The following is a 16,315-nucleotide window of genomic DNA, read 5'->3' as shown; positions in this document are numbered from 1 at the left end:
TCTGTTAGAAGAGAGGAACACCCACTGTATGAAATGCTACATTAATAATGCAGCTAATAACCAGGATGTACCTCGACTCCACAATATGACACCCATCATGCTCAGCTGCACTCAAGGTTCCCACCAGTGCCACAGAACAAAACACTAAGATTCAATTTCTCTCAGTTAGTCCTCTCACTATAGTGTTGTTATACATGTAAGATACATTTTCTGGAATTTATTGAGTGTATAATACAGGGTTACTGTGTGCTTAACCACAGGCACTAACAGAGCTAAAATACAGTGGCAAGAAATGAAACATACTGTATTGTGTAATTCATTTAATGTGTGATGACCTGTATTAAAATGATCGTTTTACTTGACCCTTAGAGTTACCATGGCAACACTGACTATGTCGCCATGGTTGAATTTATGAGCACGGAAAAACAAATAATAGCTGTTTTCCTAGATTGTGTGTGTGTGCTTCGGCACAGAGATTTGAACATTTACAGTATATAGCCTTTTTTTTGTCTGCACATGCCATCTGGATTTTGTGTTATTCTCCTGTTAATATTGTCATAATCAAAGCTGTAGTTTACATTCTATATACAGTACATATGCCCTACCCTAACAAATAAACATATACAATGTAAATTGTAAACGGGTAAAGACAAAACAAAAATCAATAATGGGAAAGAAACAAAGGTAGACATGTTGAAATGTTTTAGTATTGTTTATACATTTTGCCACCTTGTGGTGAGTCACAGTCACTGTGATAATTAAGTAGTACAGTACAAAAATTTTTTTCTCTATTCAATTATCTATTATGACTATTTATATATATATACTTCGAAACGTTATTTCAAATGTTATTTGAAAAATTAAATGGAAATTACATTTTCTGCACTTATTCATGGGTAACCCAAATTATTAACCAAAAGAAAAGCCATTTCTAAGTCACTCATTTCTATTAACAGGGTTTTTTTTTACTTGTGACCAATCATTTCCATGATTTTCCATGAATTCTGTGAAAACACTATTTCAGAAAGTCATTAATACCCACTTCTAGCTAATAAAATATTGAAGCTTTACTTAAACAGACTATTACTAGTAGTGTATCACTAATAATTTCAATTTTCCAAACCTTGAAATCACAAGTATAACACTCCATGACATTTTCCCTGACCAAGTCCAAGTTTTCCATGATGTTGGGAACCCTGCAAAAGCTATTTGGAATAAATTCTTTACAATGCCTAAAACAGAAAGACAAACAGATAAATGACCATTTTTCTCCTCCATCTTTTTGCAGCTTCTACAGTACATGGCTTTATAGGATTAAACAAGCGTGTTGCCACCCGGACAAAGAGAATTTTAAACTGCCTTTGGATTTATCTGATGCATCCATTTGTACACGTTGCGGTTCACTATCCACACAGACCACGGTCACTGTTTTTGCTCTCAGAAGTCTCTCCTCTAGCCGGTGACTGTCACAGAATCCCTCTTTCTTAAATGTGTCAATGGAGTGCAGCAGTGCATCATTTAACACGACCATCTGCTCTGTTCCAGAAGCCTGTTTGATGGTTACTTCAGCCTTGGCCCTGTTCCGAACGCTTGCACACCTGCAGCTCTTTTTGCACTCATTGCATTTAATGTGAAACAGTTTAGTGTCCGGCAGAAGGAGTACGGCATCACACGAACACAAATATTCAAAGGTCACTAACACCCCAGTGATCTCTCCAGATATGACCGTCTCCTCTGGCTCCTGTACGGTGTGTTCCACAGGAGTAAATGACTCGAGTGTTGTGAGCTCGGTTGAACAGAGCACATTCCCCTGACCAAAGTCACAAATAGAAATACTTTTAAATGTATACCACTGATCGAGGTTTATGGTAAATGTATCCAACAAAATCAAAGGGACTGTTGCAGTATTGTCACAAAGGGCATAGTGAGAATAGGTCATCTCTTCTTCACTGATTAAAATGTTGTTTGTAGGTCGTGTCTCTAAGATCTTCCCATCAACAGTAATCTAAAAGTAATATCATATTCCTTAATTCAATGCACAAAAATGAATTACATCCACCAATAGCGTTGCGTATTTAAGCAAAACCATGTCCTAAAATATGGTCCTTCATACTGACCTCTCTTAAGTGATTTGTGTTCTTTTTCACCTCTGCAAGAGTTAAGGTAGGTTGATCAACATCCTCTGCAAAGTCCAAACACCGTCGGCGATGCAAAGTCTGAGGGCTTATGGATTTTTGAAGGATACTAAAACAAAGATTTAAAGGACGTTTAATTGATAGTGTCTTAGAAGCATGTCATGTCCTTATTCTTTTGAGGAGAGATGCTGGTTTACAAGAACTGAAAGTGGCACATGGCAATACAATATACCTACTATTCACTCTTGCATGAAAGCATCCGACGTTCATCCGCCCCATCTTTTACATTTATGAGTTGCTTAGAATAAAAACAATAACAAAAGGTACAAATGTCACAGTTTTTCTTGTAATTCCAAGGCTAAAGCCTTTCATGTATTGTGCAATTTCCATTGTTGTGGAAGTAAGGATTCTGGTACAGTATTCCCAAGGCTAAAGTCTTTCATTTATCGTGTAATCTCCACTGTTGTGGAAGGAAGTATTTTTGTATTACTAAGGCAAAAGCCTTATATTTATTGTGCAATCTCCTTTCTTTTTCTTTTTTACCTAGTTTTGGAAACTAGTGCTTAATCTTTATGTTTATTGTACAATAAATGCATTTGGCTATATCTATGAAATCCTGTTATTTTAAGTGTTATTATTTACAGTGCATTAAATTAACACATGTAAACGCTACTGAAATTTACAGCAAAAGTAGGTTTACACAAATGTACTATCAAAGCAGTAAAAATTCGTAACTGTGGTTAATTTAGTGAATTGAATTTGACAGCAAATGCTATGATTCACTATAAAAGTAGGCTATAGCAGTCCATGTAAATTCACAGTCGCTCTTGCACATTTTACTGTAATTTTACAGTGGCAGCTGTAAAAAGAAATGTGTTGCTGTTTGTATATATACAGAAATATGCTGTATTTTTTACAGTACAACTGTAGTTTATGATTTACAGTACAATTGTAAAAATTTACAGTCTTACTGGCAACCGAAGTTGCTGTAAATTTTACAGTAAATTTTTTACAGTGTACATACAGATATTGCATTATTAATGATATTAAAAGTTTGGGCTATTATAAGGAAATGTTTTAAATGTCATATCATTAACAAAGTCTTATCACACTTACCTGAGCCAAATGTTTATTCCCAGAGTTATTCGGCAAGACCATAGTAACTAAAGAGGGATAATATTTTCACTAAATACTGAAATATTCTTCTCATGTTTTTACAAATCACAAATTTTAGGGTAAGAGTAAGTTTAACATACAGTTCTGATTTATGGTTAAGTTTCCTGTCACACTTGTGTTGGTAATTGTTGGAGCTGTGACTGGACTTCCATGATCTGCTGCAGCAGTGATATTCAGGTGTGAAGGAGTTTGACAGGCTAATACTGCCTTTATATCCCTTTCTGCAACAAAAAGAGAGAAAGAAAGAATCAATTTATTGATTATACCTGTGAGACAATCACAAAAGGATGATAATGCTATAAAATTGTAACTTGTTTAGAATTTTTTAACAGTAGGCCCTAGTGTTGTAGTCGAGACCACCAAAACCGAGACCAAAACAAGACCGAGATCAGAGGGTGTCGAGACCAAGACAAGACCAAGGCAGAACTCCAAAAATTAATTCAAAAGATCCACAAAACACTAAAAAGTCATAATAAATAATAATAGAAGTAACTTAGGTGATTTATTGTGCAGAAATGTATGTGTAGGATGTTTAATCGCCCACCTACTGTAACGTATTACAAATTTTGTGCAGGTAAAAATTCCAACAACTAAACATAAAAAAACTACCCAAGATCAATTTAAGTCTGTGACCTTCAACAAAACAAAACATTCAGTGACTTAGTTTCATTGCTTTTTTATCTAATCAATAGCAAAATAGCTGTGTGTTGCTCAGAAACGCACAAAACTTTGTTCTATTTGACTGATTTGTTCTAGATTTGTTTGGGACTAGACAAAATAGAACAAAAACTTCTGTTTGATTGTGTCTAAACTAAGTGTTTAAGTCACTTATTACCTCAAGGTTTATTGAATAATTATACAAAATCAACATCACATCAGATGTTATCAAATAAAAAAGTTCCTTTTTTGCAATCACATTTCGGATATTGTGGGCCTTTGTGTGTATTCATTTTGTTGACAGACAATCCCTCATTCTTCTCTTACCAGTAGTAAGACTAACAAAAGTAACAGAAGAATCAAATAAGGAACAAGTGGTGAATGGATGTAAAACTTCTGGCTTTAAAAGCAATCGGATGAATGATGTTAACACATAAATCAGACAATGCACCAGCAATTTAGTGTAATTCCCACAGTTGTGGTCTTGACCGGTCTTGACCACTAAGTCTGAGACCAAGACAAGACCGAGACCTAAGACAGTCGAAACCGAGACAAGACCAAGACCATCAAAAAATGGTCTTGAGACCGGTCTCGAGTACTACAACACTAGGCCCTATTTTTAAAATAAAAAAGCATAGTAAACAAATTAAAAACCCAATAGGCTTTCAGTTATAAACGCTCAGTGTTTTTCAATTTTACCAGATTTATCATGTATTGGAGTTGAACATGGAGGTATGTTTTCTGATTCTGGGTCCTCTTCAGCTGGAGAGCCTGAAAGGATGGAGACATTATAACTATCATTTGATGACTTGGAGAAAACCCCATTTCATATACAGTGCATACGTTATGCATAGTAAAGCTCAGTCTTTAACTTATAAGGTATTGAAACCATTAACTTGATGTAATATTCTGCATTTAACTTACCTTTTGTCCTTTTAGACAGACATCCTGATGGTAGTTTGTTTTTAGATCTTTTCGCAGATTTCCTCGCCATTTTACTGCGCAATGCGTCTGCTTGGGTGAGGAGCAACTACAAATTCAGCAGTGGCCCCGATAAGAGCAGAATTAAGATACAAATATGTTCATGGTTTATAAAACTTCAAGATATATACCATAGGCTACCATCTGCATCATCACATAGATGCTATAGGTGATGTATTTGCAAAAAAAAAGAATCAAAGTACACAGAATCCGTGATCAGGTGTCAATGTATTCTGCAGGTTATGTTTAAAATGCTCAGCGCATACTCACGTTTCGTGCAGAATCCACACAATGAAAACCACTCCTGTATTAAGACTACGTCAAACTACGCTATAAACGTATTATTAAAAGAAGAACCAGGCTGCACGAGCGCAAGGTGCACAGCATGTCCGTATTGCGCAGATTGGTCCGATTCAAATTTCTAAAATCGCGGGAACAAAAATCAAACCCGCTATGTGACGTGGCAGAGCATTTTTACTTTCGGTTTTATTAACAACAGGAAGGTCAGAAGAAAAATCTGTCGAGTGAGTGCTAGCCACATTTAACATAAAGCAACACAATATAACATTAACTAAATTAAAGACATACAGTCAATATAACTGTATATTTACAACCTGTAAATCTATAAATTTCAGTTTCGTTTTGCATCACCAATGGGCTGAAACGAGCAATGAGTGTTTCCAGTGCAAGCAAAATCTCTTGACTCCTAAGATTAGTTCTTCCATTTTTTAACCAATATACAAGCCACATCAATCCAAGTGACATCACTTCCTCCGACGGCGTGTGCCAGCAGACCGAATGCGAGCGGCATGGCGGATTTTCATATATGTTTCTTCTGCATCTCGATTAAGAGAGAGGCAGAGAGTCTGATGATGAAGAATGGAGGAGGAGGAGGTTGGAGTGGAGTTGTCCGAGGGTCTCATCTCTGCAGCTTCACCGCCACTGTCCATCTCTGCATCTCCAGACTCCACAGATCTATGTTTGTCGCTTTGAATGTCTTTTAGTCTGGCAAGACTGCTGCTCAGGGAGGCGTTCTCCTGCTGAAGAACTCTCATCCTCAGTAGATTAGCCTTCAGCTGTTGCTCCATATCACACATCACATCACCTGTAGCTGTTAAAGACAGAGAAAGTGGGTTATAGATGCTACAGTAGGATAGTGTGTATTTGTGTGTGTCTATAGATATCTCACTCTGTGGTGTTGCTTGTGGATGAGGGTTTAGTTCAGGAAAGGCCACCAGTATTCTCTCTCTCTGGGCAGCTTGTTCCAGCATCTCTGTCAGATTAGAAACGCGCTTCTCCAGTTCTGTGATTTGTACTTGCTGTTTCTCTTTCTCCACACACAGTGAACTACACTCGGACTGCAGAGAAAGTCAGTCTTTGATATAGGCAGACTGCACACTTAGCAACACAAGCTTCATTTTATGCTAAATGCGTCAGATCACAATTCACAATGAAGTATGTATTTTGCCAGTTTGTCCGTTTTGTCTTCCAGGTGAACTACTTTACCTGAACCATGTTAGAAGACTGACACAGAAATTATACACCTAACCTTTAAAGGGACAGTTCGCCCAAAAATATAACTTCATTCCTCCTTTACTCACCCTCACATCACTCCAAACCTGTATGACTTTATTTCTTCTGCACAACACACAAGAAGATATTTGGAAAAACGTTGGTAACCAAACAACGTTGGACCCCATTGACTTCCATTGTATGGGCACAAAACCACGAAGACATTTCTCAAAATATCTTCTTTTGTGTTCACATAAGAAAGCGTTATAAACAGCTAGGTTTTGAATGGCATGAGGGTAAATAAATTATTCTTTTTACTTTTAGGTAAACTATCTCTTTAACTTCACCTGTTGCTGAGTGAGTTGCTCCTGAATTGTGTCTTTTTCTTGCATAATCTGTTTGAGTTTATCAGCAAGCTCAACTTTTTCATCCTCACATTCTTCGAGACTGCTCTGTAGATCATCGGTCTGCTGAACCAGGACCTCTACACGCTTACACAGAGCATGTTGTTTCACCTGTAGTGCCTGTGCAAAAAAAAACATGCTACATTTTATAAGAACCAGACACACAGAATTAGTAACGCATTGCACGTATGCATTCATCATAGGGCAGACTATCTAAATCAACTTACAGTGAGTGCATTTAGGATAAAAATGTATCAGTTTGTGTTACTTGGGAATTAAACCATGCACTATCATCTGAGAAACAATACAATGCACACAGATGACAGATGTAAATGTGCATCTCTACACTTTTAAAATGAAATAGCGATACACACCTCATGCTGGCGTTGAACACTATAGGACTTGGCTCTCTCTTTGTCTAGCAGTGCTTGTGTACTTCTGAGCTCGTTCTCCAGGTTTTCCCTCCTTTCCTTCACCTCTCTTAACATTGTTTCCAGTGAATGGAGACGGAGAACTTCCTCCTGCAGTGAAGCTCTCTCACATTCTATACAGATTTGTACCAGTACAGAATATATTGCTTAAATTATCCCATAACCCGTTTGCAGCATTCCATCATTTCATATTATATATAATAGCCTATATCTTATAATATTTCACTTTCATATAACATTTATGAGAAATATAAATCATTACATTAACCGTTTCAAACATTTATCACACCATATTCAAATGTATTTCAATGTCATTGTTGCATACGACAATTTTAAATTGCTGGTTAACTTTTATAACAATGCCCTACTTACCGAGACTCTGTTTTGCTTCTGTTTGCGAATTCAGCTCTGCTGTCAATTCAGTATTTTTGTCCTCTAACAACATCACACCTGAGAACAAAATGTAAAATGACAGTATTCAGTTTTAATACGACAGAATTCAGTTGTAGTTTAGGTTGTTTCTACAATGTTAGTCTAATTATAAAACAATATACAGCACTAGTTGTATATGAGAAGTTTCAGACATGTGATCCCACCTCTCTTTAACTCCTCCTGCTCCTGCTTTAGTTTCCTCACTGCTCCTTCACCTGTGGCTTTCACCTCCTGTGTTGTGTTTTTCCACTCCTCCTCCATTTTCCTCCTCTGCTCCTTTTCTCTGTTAACTGTCTCTGACATCTGCTTTCTCAGCTTCTCTCGTTCAGTCTCTGTCTCTTTGAGTTTCTTTTTCAGGGGCTCCACAGTTTCCCTCACCTCCAATTCAGATAAAAAATATATTTTCTGCAAGTATTCAATACAGTGCAAACCTACACTATTTGAGAGACTACAAGAAATGTTTGCACTTTTAGAAATGTGTAGGGCTGTCAAACGATTAATCGCGATTAATCGCATCCAGAATAAAAGTTTGTGTTTACATTATATATATCTGTGTACAGTGCATATTAATTTTGTATTTATAAACACAAAACATACACATACTGTTACAATATTTAGGAAATATTTAAATGTATTAATTTATATTTACCAATAATTTAAATTCTAAATAAACGTTTGTTAATTGTTATATTTTATATTTTTCTAAAATAAATGCATTTATGTGTATGTGTTCATAAATACAAAATTAATTAGCACAGTATACCGACATAAATTACGTAAACACAAACTTTTATTCTGGATGCGATTAATCACGATTAATCGTTTGACAGCCCTGTCACAATGCAGAATTATTTTCATGCTACACATGATACACATTCTTCCAAACACAACCCCTCACCTCCAGGACATGTTTTCCCACACGGCTCATATCTCTACGCTGCTCACTCGCCCACTGGGAAACGTCACATGCAGATAAGTGACCCAGCTTCAGTTGCTCCTCTACAGTCACCAGGAGGTCCTTCAGGGAGCAGGGCAAACCCAAAGACTGGCACAGAGATACTACAGCTTCACCTGTTTCTCTCATACCCGCCTGGAGACAAATACAGGCCTCACAGGGCACTAGCTTTGACTCTGTTGTCTGACAGCTCACAGTGCAGGTAGATGGTGAGATGTATGACACGGAGGAACATGCGGCGGATGCTCTTCTGCTGTGGGAAGTGGAAGCTGGGGTGTTTGAACTGGTTTTGTGGATGCTGGTCATGGATGTTCTCTGTGTCCTGTGTGTATTAATGGCAGGAGTGTTGGGTGCTATTCCAGATGGAGACGGAGGACTTTGTTCACACATATTACTGGTGCTCTGAAAAAACAGTTTGTATTGTGTCAACTTTAGCAGGTTTCCAAATGAACACATAGTAGTATAACCAGTCAAATATAGTTGATAATGTTTGTTTCAGTACAGGCAGGGAGAATGTTATATAATAAATATTTAACAGAAAATATTAATATTTGATAGTAGATGTTGACTGATCTTCTTACCCTTTGTACATATTGATTACTGAGTTCAAGTAGGTTCTTCCAGTAAAGTTTGACCACCGGACCAACGGAAACAGGAGCCCCATTTTGACCAGACGATGAAGGTCTCTGCTTCCCAAGCAAAAGCTCAGCGTGAACATTAAAACTCTGAAGAAGAAGCATTAATCTTGGAACAGAAAACACAGAAATACTCGTGAAGATTTGGGAGCATAAAAATCTCATTGTTTCAATAAAAAATATATAAAATTAATAACATTATATCATAAAATTCTATAATAATAAAACATAAATAATAAGTTAGGCTATATAATAAATTAATACAATTAATAAAATTATATGTAATTAAAATAATTAAAATACATGTTTATCGTTTTAACAGGTAAATCTGTACAATCATAAGTATAGTCATTTTATATAATCATTTTGTGCTTATCTGTGTTATAGACTAGTGTTTGCTAATGATCTACTAATGAAATACTAATACTAACAAATACTAATAGTTAATAAAATAAAGTTATATAAATGTATAATATGAATAATTCAATTGTTAAAAGGTTAATTTTCTCTAAAGGTTTCCTACCTGTCAACCACCAACTCTAGCAAAACTATGTGTGAATGCTGACTAAACTCTTCCTCGCCATCTTCATAATCATATTCCTCTAAAAGCTTGACCAGGTCCAGATTACATGACAGTTTACCCGGAAACTTCCATGATGGGAAAAGTACAGGTCCAGTCTCAGAGAAAACATCCAGAATTCCTCCCTGTAGGTCAATAAGATCTCTCCGAAGACTGTCGATACAGTCCTGACGACCTAAAAGATGCGTCATTCTTCAACACACCAGCTCTGGCCTGACGTGACTTATAGTGCAGCACAATAAGATGGTGTATTTATATAGATTTCTATGGATACTTGTAGGCTGAATTCGCTTGAACTTCATTTCCCACAATTCCGCGTCACCTCCACACCGGAAGAGATTTCTTTTGCCGTCTGTTCAGTTGTGTGTGTGTGTGGCGGTTGTCGCAATAAAGAGGTTAGTAAATGTGAAAATATAAGTCTTTAAAACATAATTCAGTAATTTTAACTGCACGCTGGCTTTTTTTGTGAGAATTGACACTTTAAATCTGACAGTAACTTCGTTATTGTTTTAGTGCGATTGATTCGGACAGAGAAGTGAGCGTGTGTCGCAGTCATGCCGCCTGGGCCTGTGCAGATCGTGCAGCCGGAGCCAAACAACAAGGTACGATGCCAACTAGATTCCTATTTATTTGTTTTCGAGACCTTAAAATAGAGATTTATACACATCTCATAACATGTTTGTCCTCCATAACACGTTAATGTGAATAGATCAACAAGATTAGATAACTTCAGATGAGAATAGATCGACACCACGTAGCGTAGTATATAAACTTAGTCAAGTTAAAACTTTCATTACAATGAATGAATATATTTTCGTACCATATCCAAAGTTGCTGATTTGTATGTATGTATGTATGTATGTATGTATTAGCGATTTTGTTGCACTACTGTAATTTACATTAAAAAAGATCATCAACAGACGCAATTGAATATGCAAATATTATATATGAGACATTGTGAAGCAAAGCACCAAACCAAATGATCGCTGATTAATGTTTTCATCAACAGGCCGATGAGCAGAAAGAAGAGACTCCAGCCACAAAGCCCATCGTGGGAATCATCTACCCACCTCCAGAAGTCCGGAACATTGTTGACAAGACCGCTAGCTTCGTGGCCAGGTTTCACATCTTATCACACATCTTATGTAGTGCAATTTGTGTGTTGTTCTCCTGTTTGAAAAAAATAAAAAACTTTTTCTTTCTAAGGAATGGACCTGAGTTTGAGGCCAGGATTAGACAGAATGAGATCAACAACCCGAAATTCAACTTCCTCAACCCTAGTGACCCTTATCATGCCTACTATCGGCACAAGGTCAATGAGTTCAGGGAGGGTAAAGGTCAGGAACCATCCGCGGCTGTGCCTAAAGTCATGCAACAACAAGCCTCACAGCAACTTCCTCAGAAGGTCAGGAACCTGCCATTGATCTTCAGTAAAACATCCTATCTTTTGTTTGTTACATGGTATCAGATGAGTGCTGTTAGGGAAAACAACAGAGCAGGGTCTGTCATAAAGAGTACATAATAATAGTTTTGCATTTGTGGATTTGTGTTTTTAGGTTCAAGCGCAGGTGATCCATGAGTCCGTAATCCCCAAGGAGCCACCTCTTGAGTTTGAGTTCATGGCTGACCCTCCCTCCATCTCTGCCTTTGATCTGGATGTGGTGAAGCTGACCGCTCAGTTTGTCGCCCGAAATGGCCGTCAGTTTCTCACGCAGCTGATGCAAAAGGAGCAGAGGAACTACCAGTTTGACTTCCTGCGACCTCAGCATAGCTTGTTTAACTACTTTACCAAGCTGGTAGAACAGTACACAAAGGTACGGCAGCAACTTTGGAAAAACAAGCTGTATATGACTGCAAGTAGTTGAATAAAGAACAGTCTTATGGGAATAATGGAAGTTATTCACGCTTGAAAATTCATTTAACACTTTTTGTTTTTACTTGCAGGTTTTGATTCCCCCTAAAGGTCTTCTGCAAAAACTGAAGAAGGAGGCAGAGAATTCCCGTGAGGTCTTGGATCAGGTATCATCCACATCTGCACATTGTATTATATTATATTATTTTTGAATAAACATATTTTATCCTTGATGCTTTTAGCATTTGCTCATAGTATTTATTTATAGTTTTTATGACTACAGGAAATTATTAAGTGGACGTAACGCACACAGTTTCTGCCAATCTCAAATTAATCTTGAGTGCCTATAGAGTATAGTATTGCATACTTGTATAGTATTGCATACTTCATAGAGTCTTTAGTTTGATCGTATTTATAAAAAACAGATACAGCTGTACGATTATTTCCGAAAACGGCACGAGCACACAATACATCGTTGCATTATCCCTGCATAACTGTCGATTCACTATTAGTTTGTGTTGTTTGCATTTTGCACGTACGTGCCGATTGCCAACAAAACAGACACATGACTCGGTTTCACTTACATTCCTCACCGAAATACAGTGAACAAACAAACACCGCTGAACTTCGCAAACGCAGTGCTCTCTCTCTCGCTCCAGCTGGTTGACGCGTGCGCATGCTCCTTCTCCCACTCTCTCTGGTTGACGCGTGGGCGTGCTCTTTCATCTCGCTCCCGCGGGTTGACGCGTGGTCGTGCTTTTCCGGGAGAATTGTTTAATACGGGACTAAGAAAAGTTGTTATGTAAGGGAATTTCATGTTGGAAAAAAACTTTCCGAAACCTATACGAATGCTGGGGGAGTGTATCGATCACAGAAATACTACGTCGTACGTCCAACTCGTTTTTTGTTTGTCAAGTTGACCATGTCAAGCATGAGAAGCCAGAACATTTAACATTGTAAAGAAGTCAGAATGCATGAAACACTGGCACGTCGCCTTTAATTATGAATAGTACATTTAGTTTTGCTGTTTTCCTTCTAAAACCTGTATCTCCATATTTTGTGATTTTTATTTTTTATCATACATCATTATTATTAGTCACCTTTTATGTTTGTTACTGGGTTTTGCAATTATCTAATCAATAAAAAATAATTAAAAACTTGTCAACTTTGACAACGCAGTATTTAATCATTAAAAAAGTATTTTTTTTCCATTGCCTGAAAAAACAGCGAATTTGGACATCCAAGGTTTCAGAAGGAAAGCCATGATATTTTAAATGACGTTAAAGTCATAAAAAAGGATGTCACTAAGATCAGATTGACAATAACTGTAATATCGCCTCTGTTTTTTGTTCTTGTCAGGTGAGGTATCGTGTGGAATGGGCCAAATTCCAGGAGAGAGAGCGGAAGAAGGAAGAGGAGGAGCGAGAGAAGGAGAGAGTGGCTTATGCTCAGATTGACTGGCATGATTTCGTGGTAGTGGAGACTGTGGACTTCCAACCTAATGAGCAGGGTGAGTTTATTGATATCACACCCCCCAGCCCAAATCGCATTCTTTGGATTCAAAAACACCCTTATAAATGTGGTAAAATTGTATTGCAGGTCATTTCCCTCCTCCCACAACCCCTGAGGAGCTGGGCGCTCGTATCCTGATCCAGGAGCGCTATGATAAATTCGGAGAGAGCGAGGAGGTTGAGATGGAAGTGGAAAGTGAAGATGAAGAGGATGAGAGGCACGCCAGAGATGATGGACGCGCCGCTCATCTGGACCAGGACACACAATTGCAGGACATGGACGAGGTGAGATGACCTGGCTTGCTCATATTAAGAATCTTATTTTATGTAACAGAGTGGATTTATAAAGTGTGGATCTATGCAGCTTTTAGAAATAGGTTTGCCATTCATAGCTCTGTGACTGACTAGAATGTGTTCATCTAATCTCAACAGGGCTCTGACGAAGAAGAGGACGGTATGAAGGCTCCGCTGCCTCCCGATAACCCCATGCCACCACCTCTGCCCCCCACCCCTGACCATGTTATCATCCGCAAAGACTACGATCCCAAAGCCTCTAAGCCTCTGCCTCCTGTGGTCACCCCTGATGAGTACCTCATCTCACCCATCACCGGTGAGAAGATCCAAGCCAGTAAGATGCAAGAACACATGCGTATCGGTCTGCTGGACCCGCGCTGGCTGGAGCAGCGTGACCGCAGCATCCGTGAGCGTCAGATCGAGGAGGAAGTGTACGCTCCCGGCCTGGACATCGAGAGCAGCCTAAAACAGCTGGCCGAGAGACGTACCGATATCTTCGGTGTGGAAGAAACGGCCATCGGTAAGAAGATCGGAGAGGAGGAGATACAGAAACCAGAGGAGAAGGTAAGAAAAAAATGGAAAATACATCTCTTAAGGCAGTAGTTCTCAAACTGGGGGCCCCGAGATGGATCCAGGGGGGCCACAGATTTTGTGGCATTTTATGAAATATAGAAATTTATCATAGATTTTATGCAATCAAACATCAGAAAAATAAGACCACCAGACAAAAGAATTGATGTTTCAGCATTGTATAACCGAATATGTTTTTGTTTAAATAAAAATGTTAAATTTAAGATTATAAATCTTTATTTGGGGGGCCGCAAAGCGATGCACTCTACACAAAGGGGGCCTTACAATGAAAAAGTTTGAGAACCACTGTCTTAAGGAATGCGGACCACAGTCTTAAGTGCTTATCTAACCCCTAATTCCTTATCTTCAGGTCACATGGGATGGTCACTCGGGCAGTATGGCTCGTACCCAGCAGGCGGCTCAAGCTAACATCACCCTGCAGGAACAGATTGAAGCGATCCACAAAGCTAAAGGTCTGGTGCAGGAGGATGACACCAAGGAGAAGATTGGCCCCAGCAAGCCCAATGAGATTCCTCAGCCGCCTCTGCCCTCAGCAAGCCCCCTCCTGCCCAAACCCACCCCACCTATCAACACCATGCCCAGACCGACGCCCATGGTGAGTCTCATTTTGTCTCAGCAGAAGTTTGCAAAGATGGGTTGAATTTTTGCATCAATATTGATGATTTATGTGTTTTCCAGATGCCACCCCAAGTGCGGACCACATTGCTCCCGGGGGTTCCCGTCATTCCTCAACCCCCAATGGCTCCTGTGGTGCGCCTGACCCCAATGCCACCCATGCTGCATGCCCCTCGCATCAACGTGGTGCCCATGCCACCCTCCGCACCACATATCATGGCCCCCAGACCTCCACCTATGGTGGTCCCTGCCTGTAAGTCTCTGAAATAACAAAAGTTTTTTGTTATCTCATGAATTCGGTCAGTTTGTTTGATTTGTAACACTCTCGCTTTTTGCATTATACAGCGTTTGTACCCGCCCCACCCATTCCTCAACCACCCAGTGCTGTTTCCGCCCCCCTCCCTCCTGCCCACCCTCCACCGCCTCACGAGGATGAACCTTCCAGCAAGAAGATGAAGACGGAGGACAACCTGATTCCAGAAGAAGAGTTCCTGCGCAGGAACAAGGTAACGGCTGCTATAACAACACACTTTACAGTGTACTTCAATTTTAATACTGTTACATCAAGGTCTCTAATGTAAATTATAGTCAGTTATTAGTACTTATTTAACGTGTGCTCTCTTTTAGGGACCTGTTGCAGTTAAGGTGCAGGTGCCCAACATGCAGGACAAGACAGAATGGAAGCTAAGTGGCCAAGTGCTCAACTTCAACCTGCCTCTCACAGATCAGGTAATAACTGCACCCATTCGCACAATAGCTGTGTAGTTCTGTGTCATTCTGTGTAACTTTTCTAAATTTTCAATTATTGTGTTTTTGTAGGTGTCTGTCATCAAGGTTAAAATTCATGAAGCCACTGGTATGCCTGCAGGAAAACAGAAGCTGCAGTATGAGGTCAATTATTTTGCTGTTAAAACGTATAATATGATTCATGATTTAGTTACTGTATTGTTTAGTTATGTCATGTCAAATATAAGTTTCAGCTTTGACAACTAATGTCTTACGTTTTTTGATTTCTTTAGGGTATTTTCATCAAAGATTCCAACTCTCTGGCTTATTACAACATGAACAATGGAGCTGTCATTCATCTTGCCCTTAAGGAAAGAGGAGGGAGGAAGAAGTAGTTTTTCCATCTGTTATCTACACTTCTTTCCTCAAAAGTCAAATATTGCTTATAATCTGTACTCCACAGAACCCTGTTTTGTGCTCTTTAGTAGAAATAATACAAAGTAATTGTATTTCTTGTGTAAACCTCTGTGTATTTGAAACATTTAATATGTGAATGTTAATTCACTAAACTTGTTACTTGTGAGATTGATGCACCCTGTTTAATTGGTTAAATAGTTTCTCTCTTCAATGAAATGATGGCGAAATGTCATTTGTGAATTTAAAATTAAACTTTGAAACAACATTTTGTGGCATACATAAGTACTTTTAGGTCTCATAGGTAAATCTCACCAATAAATTTGAATAAAAAAGTCATTGGTCATATTGTCTTTCTTTTCACAAATACAAACATTACTTAATTTTACGCAGGTTGCATGAATAAAATAGACC

The 16,315-nt window shown here is 38.6% G+C and overlaps 2 protein-coding genes across 5 annotated transcripts; one reads left to right on the top strand and one right to left on the bottom strand.

Annotated features, from left to right (window-relative positions):
• Positions 1-887: 887 nt before the first annotated feature.
• ccdc157 (coiled-coil domain containing 157) lies at positions 888-10,134 on the bottom strand. Of its 4 annotated transcripts, none has more exons than XM_057357379.1 (16): positions 9,842-10,134; positions 9,265-9,427; positions 8,627-9,085; positions 7,893-8,106; positions 7,669-7,746; positions 7,240-7,409; positions 6,809-6,985; positions 6,139-6,307; positions 5,220-6,060; positions 4,893-4,998; positions 4,668-4,739; positions 3,392-3,532; positions 3,252-3,298; positions 2,368-2,433; positions 2,118-2,244; positions 888-2,005 (listed from the first exon to the last, which is right to left on the bottom strand). In XM_057357379.1, exons 1-9 carry the CDS (start codon positions 10,087-10,089, stop codon positions 5,714-5,716), a joined length of 2,025 nt encoding a protein of 674 aa, XP_057213362.1. In that variant the 5' UTR covers positions 10,090-10,134; the 3' UTR covers positions 888-2,005; positions 2,118-2,244; positions 2,368-2,433; positions 3,252-3,298; positions 3,392-3,532; positions 4,668-4,739; positions 4,893-4,998; positions 5,220-5,713. The 4 variants fall into 4 exon arrangements, with proteins under 4 accessions (XP_057213362.1, XP_057213361.1, XP_057213364.1 ...); XM_057357378.1 differs by having other exon boundaries at positions 2,372-2,433; XM_057357381.1 differs by having other exon boundaries at positions 2,372-2,433; positions 5,220-6,054.
• A 62-nt stretch (positions 10,135-10,196) lies between these two features.
• On the top strand, positions 10,197-16,234 carry sf3a1 (splicing factor 3a, subunit 1). The gene is made up of 15 exons (XM_057357377.1): positions 10,197-10,293; positions 10,412-10,500; positions 10,908-11,017; positions 11,105-11,303; positions 11,455-11,712; positions 11,843-11,917; positions 13,110-13,260; positions 13,350-13,546; positions 13,694-14,119; positions 14,496-14,741; positions 14,825-15,014; positions 15,107-15,267; positions 15,389-15,490; positions 15,581-15,652; positions 15,781-16,234. Exons 2-15 carry the CDS (start codon positions 10,453-10,455, stop codon positions 15,880-15,882), a joined length of 2,337 nt encoding a protein of 778 aa, XP_057213360.1. The 5' UTR covers positions 10,197-10,293; positions 10,412-10,452; the 3' UTR covers positions 15,883-16,234.
• The last annotated feature ends 81 nt before the right edge of the window (positions 16,235-16,315 follow it).

This window comes from Triplophysa rosa, linkage group LG17 (genome assembly GCF_024868665.1).
Source record: "Triplophysa rosa linkage group LG17, Trosa_1v2, whole genome shotgun sequence".
NCBI classification, from domain to species: Eukaryota; Metazoa; Chordata; class Actinopteri; order Cypriniformes; family Nemacheilidae; genus Triplophysa; species Triplophysa rosa.
This window is presented reverse-complemented; position numbering and strand designations above follow the sequence as displayed.